Raw genomic sequence first — 6,706 nt, 5'->3', positions numbered from 1 at the left:
TCACTGAATCTGTCCAGAAATTTACCTCTGCTTAGCCACCTGACGTCTTATGTGCAGCAGCAGGTCTGTGTGGTCTGCTCCTGCCTCCTCCAAGTGAGCCTGGAACAACCTCCTCTGCAGACTCCTGGCCCTTATAGAGCACACAGTTTTCATGGCAACATCCATCACTTCCTTCATGTTTAAAATCTTCCCACACAGGGCCTGTTGGTGGATGATGCAGTGATAGTGCAAAATGTCTGGGAAAGCATCATTCTGCTTGCAGAGTGCAACAAATCCACTGGTGTGACCAGTCATTGCTGGAGCGCCATCAGTTGTTATAGAAATTAGTTTAAAGAGGGGCAAGTTGCTTTTATTAACAAACTCCATAAACGCATTAAAAATATCTTCTCCTCTTGTGTGTCCCTTCAAAGGCAAGATGGTGAGCAGCTCCTCTTTTGCACTCATGTCTGCAAAGGCCATTCTGATAAAAACACACAGCTGGGCTACATCCACCATGTCTGTCGACTCATCAAACTGAAGAGAGAAACACTCACATTGTTCCACGTCCTTTTTTAGCTGCTCCTCCACATCCACAGCCATTCCCTCACATCGCCGTGTCACTGTTTGTCTGGACAACTGCACGTCTTTAATTGCAGCTACGATCTCACTTTTATTTTTAAAATCATGAAAAAGCACATCTGCAGCCTCAATAAACGCTTCTTTCATAACTTGTCCATCGCTGAAAGACTTCTTATGTTGAGCCAGGATGCGGCTAACATGGTAGGAAGCTATCGTAGCAGCTTTACCTTTTGTGCTGGGCCGAGTGAAGACTGATTGCTGGGCTGCAAGCTTGTTTTTTAGCTCCCGCACTTTCTGAGTCCGTAAAGAACTTTTAAGAGGGAAATCTGTCTCAAACCGTTTGTGCATCGTCTTGAAATGCCGCTCCAAGTTACACTTTTTGGGTAAGGCAACGCTCGAATTACAGATGAGGCAAATGGACTTCGAATTAGAATAAACAAAAAAATACTCCTCCTCCCACTCTGTGTGAAAATAATAAGTTTTCGTTTGCTTGTTCGCTAGTTTTCCATCCATGTTTTCTGCGCACCAACATTACTCCACTACTGAGCCTAAAGTCTCGTGAGAGCGCTGTGTCACCGCACCCAAAACTCGCAAGACTATGTCTGTGAGAATACAAGTCAAGGTTTCGCTTCGCGGGCGACTGGGAACCAGCTCGCGGGCGACTGGGAACCAGCTCGCGGGCGACTGGGAACCAGCTCGCGGGCGACTGGTTGGGCACACCAGGTCAGAGTGATGTTAAAAATGCCAAGTCAATGTGTACATTTAAGAAAAAGATGAAAGCTAAATTGTTAAAAATATATATATGAAGTAGCTTAGTGTGTTTTTGTATTAGAATTAGAAAAATTAGAAAGAGTTATTCAATTTGTTCAGTCATTTGTTCTTGTCAATTTGTTCTGTCACAGCCCCCTGTGAATAGTAAACAGCCATCAGGGTGCTAATGATCCATCGTTAGGCTGATGGTTCTTCTTGACCATGTGAGCAGCTGGTTTTGGTTGTCAGCAGCAAAACTGGTTGATCCACTCTGAGAAGGTGCTATTTATAAGACTGAGCTGAATACAGCACCTCAGACTGAGGAAGTCTTTCGGGTGGAAGACGAAACGTTTCTACATTTATTTATTTTTTGTTTTGCTTAGTTTTGTCTTTTGAATGTCCAGAGGACCAGATTTAACTCTTTTAGATATAAGCTGTAATAATCTCCTCTCAAGTACAATTTGTACAAATATATGCATGCATGTCCAAAAAGGCAACTTGAGGTAAGTTTTATTAATGTTGGATAAGTTTTAAAGTTAAAATTAAATTCTGCTAACACAAAACAGGTTTCTTTTTATTCCTAGCTTTAAAGTGGATATTAAAGTTATTAATTTAAGTGATTGTTTAAAGTTATTTTATATATTTTTTTAAATAAGTGGCAGATATAAGATTTTTCTTCTTTCTGACCTTTTTTCATTTAATGTTTTCTTTTTGATGAATTTGTTTTGTTTCTTTTAAATTAATGAATTAAATAAAATAAAATGTTAAATGGCTTTAAACATCTGCTAAGTTCATGGCATAAACCAACAAACATGTTCCTGTTTTTAGTTATGTACATCACTTTATAATGTAGCTGTTTTTTTTTAATATATATAATTTTCTTGTAATTTTCAAATCAAATTTTTTTATGATTGTCTACTGTTGTACTGATATCTCCTGGAGGGTAAACTACATCTTGGCTGCAAGTATCAAGCTGAGAAATCCTTCATTTTCTACAACTGATATCGGTTGGTGGGCAGCACGGTGGCGCAACTGGTAGAGTTGCTGCCTCTCAGCGAGCAGGTCCCTGGTTCAAACCCCGGTCCAGGGGCCTTCTGGGTGGAGTTTGCATGTTCTCTCCGTGCATGCGTGGGTTTTCTCCGGGTGCTCCGGTTTCCTCCCACAGACCAAAAACATGCATGTTAGGCTGATTGGTAACTCTAAATTGTCCCTAGGTGTGAGTGACAGAGTGAATGGTTGTTTGTCTTGTTTGTCTCTATGTGGCCCTGTGATGGACTTGCGACCCGTCCAGGGTGTACCCCGCCCCTCGCACAGTGATTGCTGGACATGGGCACCAGCGACCCCCGTGACCCAAAATGGAATAAGCGGGTAAAGATAATGGATGGATGGATGGATGGATATCGGTTGGTCATTAATTATGATGAAGTTTAGCAACTTCTCTGTAAACATTCGAGCTTCGTGGCTTCAGCGATGTCTTCTTCTTGTTCAATCCAAAGCACGCAGCCTGATTTCGGTCAGCCGCGCTCAGTCTGCCCCTCCTCAGAGACGGGCAGATTGAGTGGGGCAGATTGAACGTGGCTGGCCGGGGTCGAGTTGCCTGTTTTGGGTTGAGCAAAGAGTAGCGCCCCGCTGAAGCCCCAGACCTCGAATGTCCAACGTAAAACTAACTTTACCGCAGTTTAATGTGGTGCTATGGCTCTACAGACATTGCACGTTGTTGTCTTGCTTTGTGGTGTTTCTAGTGTAAAATACTTCCACACAGCGGACATGTTTAGATGAAAAGTTGGTTAGCTGTTAGCCACAGTGCTGCTAACTCAGTCCTCACGTTGTAGCTTGTTGCAAACTATGAAATGGATTTCCTGAATGTGAGGTGGGTCTGGGCTCATGAGACACGCTTCGTTCAGAAAATCCATTCCATAGTTTGAAGCCAACTTGCATCATGGATCGGAAATCTCAAAAGGTTGGATCGGAAAAATTAGATACGTAAATTATGCTGGTATCGGAGGCCGATACGGATACTGGATCGGATTGGTCCCATCTCTACTACTCAAGACACTATTTTGTCAAGTGAACTGTACCAAAATGTTTCCAAAAGGATGCAGAGTTCTTGTGCTCGACCCAAAGCGAAGACTGGAATGAGAACCTGGAATGTATAAAAGAACACAGGTTAGTCAGCATAAATAAATAAACAAACAAACAAACACACACACACACACACCACTGGTCTTTCAATTTTGTCGTCTTTCAACCTGGATTTTCCGTTCGACTATAACGAATGAACCTACACAAAACATTTGAGATTAATAAAATTTACATTTGAGATTTGAAAATGTCTAAAACTCCTCAAACACAAGAGTTGTGTGTAAATATTTTCATCCACATCACTGTGAAGTCCCAGCCTTTACCTTCAGAGGCTGCTGTGGTCAGTCGAGAACAGAATTAACACCATGCCTGGGACAAATCTACCACCTCTCATCATGACAACAGACCTACATAGAAGCATGGTGGTGGTAGCATCATGCTGTGGGGATGTTTATCAGCAGCAGGGACTGGGAAACTGGTCGAAACTGGTCGGAGTGGAAGGAATGATGAATGATGCCAACAAGGATTAATAAAGCAGACACATATCTTTAGACTGAAACTTCTTCTACACCTTGAGGTTACTCGGTGCCGTTAAACAACGTTCCCTCTTTTAGTTATTATTGTTTAATTACAAGAACTGAAGCAGTAGACAGTCTGTCTCATTGTGAGACTCAAGCTGTGTGCTCTCTTTCGGACCTGCTGGAGTTTGGTCCTGCACAAGTTGGACAGGTCTGTACGATGACGATGCTCTGAACACATTAACATTTAATACAAAGTTAGATTTTAGATACTAAAGTTACCTAAGTGAGAGAGAGAGTGAATGGTTGTTTGTCTCGTTTGTCTCTATGTGTCCCTGTGATGGACTGGAGATCTGTCCAGGGTGTCCCTGTGATGGACTGGAGACGTGTCCATGCTGTCCCTATGATGGACTGCAGAGACCTGTCCAGGGTGTCCCTGTGATGGACTGGAGACCTGTCCAGGGTCTCCTGCGGGTAAGCAGGTAAAGATAATGGATGGATGGATGGATGGATGTTACAGTGAGGTTGGGGCGCGGTGTGGGAGGAGGGGGTGATGGTGTTTCAGTTCTGGTATCTCCCCCCAGCTGCAGTGAATTGGTCCCATGTGAACGCACGTTTAATAATTTATGTCATCACCTTCAAAGGGGAGCAGCACGGTGGCGCAACTGGTAGAGCTGCTGCCTCTCAGCGAGCAGGTCCTTGGTTCAAACCCCGGTCCAGGGGCCTTCTGGGTGGAGTTTGCACGTTCTCTCCGTGCATGCGTGGGTTTTCTCTGGGTACTCCGGTTTCCTCCCACAGACCAAAAACATGCATGTTAGGCTGATTGGTAACTCTAAATTGTCCCTAGGTGTGAGAGTGAATGGTTGTTTGTCTCGTTTGTCTCTATGTGGCCCTGTGACGGACTTGCGACCTGTCCAGGGTGTACCCCGTCCCTCGCACAGTGATTGCTGGACATGGGTACCAGCGACCCCCGTGACCCAAAATGGAATAAGCGGGTAAAGATAATGGATGGATGGACCTTCATGGGGGCGGGGGTTCTGTTAGTGTAGTGAGGTGTCCTCCTTGAAAAATGGTCCAGGAAACACTGACTGGTGCTCTCACCTGCTGTCTGTCTCTAAGTTGAGAACACTGGGATCACTCACCGTGTATCAGACAGCATGACCCGCCCTGCTCTGCTCTAATCTCTGTATCATTATTAGATTGGATGACTTTAAAAAGACCACTACACCCCCCCCCCCCCCCCCCCACACACACACACACACACACACACACACACACCTTCATTTTTTACAGATGATGGAAATTAGTCGAAGCTGATGTTTAAACAGATGGACAAGTTTAATCCCTGTGCTAAATACAAAATCTTGAGGGAAACCTGCTGAGTCTTCCAGAGATTTGAGACTGAGATGGGGGGCCATCTTCCACCAGGACAAAGACTAAACTCACTGCTGCAGCAACACTCCGGTGGTTTCAGGAGGACTAGTTGTTAAACAGCTCAGTCAAAGCCCAGACCTCGATCTGAGAATCTCTGGTTTGATTTAAAGCTTGGTGGACACGAGCAGCATCCGTCCAACCTGAAGCTGTCTGATCATGACGAATGGACAAAACGTCCCGGTTAGATGAATCAAAATCATGGAGACGTACCTTAGATTCTGTTCTGACTTTACACAAAACAACAACTTTATATTTGTTAAACTTTTATTTTAAAACATTTTTAACTTTAGTAACTTAGAGCTTCTTGTGTAGCTTCATTAGCTTTAATTAAATTGAAAATCCATTTAAATTCCAGGTTGTAGAGGAAACAAAATTAAATCTTTCTGGGATGGGGGTGAATATTTTGGCAATGGCAACCCACAGTAAAATGTGAAATTAGACCATCTTTACATATTTACCTTTCCTCCTCGTTCTATAGATTCATGCACCTTCTTCAGAAAGTCTCTTTCTCTGCATCTTTTCGAGTCCCGGATGGTTGTGGCATATGTAGACTCTGATATCAGGATGTCTGGACGGCACTTATCTATCCACGCAGCACTGCAAATATACAACACAACAGATTTATTTATTTAAGTTTGGCTTTATTTGCTTTAAGAACAGCTTAGCGCACTTTACAGCCCTGTGCCTTTTCAACAAAAGAGCTTGCTGGTTGATTTCTTTACAACACTGATTTTATCCAAGTGAGATAAGTTGTTCCAGTATTTTAAATGATCTTCAGGTCAAGATAAATTGCTGCAAAGTCTCCCATATTATCACAGCACCATTCTTCATATATTATATATATGTACATATACATATATGCAGACCCTTTCCAAAAAATAATAACAACATGGAAAAGTTGTTTAACGTCCATAATTCCATTCAAAAAGTTAATCTTTAATAGATGGCAGATTCAGGGTCCACAATTTAAACAATTTCAAGTATTTATTTGTTTATTTTTACATAATTTGGGCTTCCAGCTCATGAAACCCACAAAAACAGGATTTCAAAAAATTAGGATACTGTGAAGAAATCAGCCCACACTACTCAGTTTTTGTAGGAAAAAAGAAAGAAATTAGGATCACAACAAATCAATCAAAATATGGTACTTTCAAAACGATATGTCAATCTTCAATACTTGGTTGGGAATCCCTTTGCCTTAATCACTGCCTCGATGCGACGTGGCATTGAGGCAATCAGCCTGTGGCATTGCCTGGGAGTTACGGAAGCCCAGATTTCCTTGATGCTTGCTGTCAGCTCTTCTTTGATGTTGGGTCTGGTGACCCTCATTTTCCTCTTGACAATTTCCCATAGATTCTCAATGG

At 42.8% G+C, this 6,706-nt stretch overlaps 1 protein-coding gene across 1 annotated transcript in view; it reads right to left on the bottom strand.

The window, feature by feature from the left end:
- ints11 (integrator complex subunit 11) overlaps positions 1-6,706 on the bottom strand; it is a 105,933-nt gene that overhangs the window by 52,917 nt on the left and 46,310 nt on the right. Inside the window, exons 7-8 of the mRNA XM_037683800.1 lie at positions 5,801-5,939; positions 3,387-3,451 (exon numbers count right to left, since the gene is read on the bottom strand). Of these exons, the coding sequence (XP_037539728.1) occupies positions 3,387-3,451; positions 5,801-5,939 (204 nt within the window). The remainder of the gene's footprint in view (positions 1-3,386; positions 3,452-5,800; positions 5,940-6,706) is intronic.

The sequence above is a fragment of the Nematolebias whitei genome, chromosome 11 (genome assembly GCF_014905685.2).
Source record: "Nematolebias whitei isolate Nwh7 chromosome 11, NemWhi1, whole genome shotgun sequence".
In the NCBI taxonomy this organism is placed as follows: domain Eukaryota; kingdom Metazoa; phylum Chordata; class Actinopteri; order Cyprinodontiformes; family Rivulidae; genus Nematolebias; species Nematolebias whitei.
This window is presented reverse-complemented; position numbering and strand designations above follow the sequence as displayed.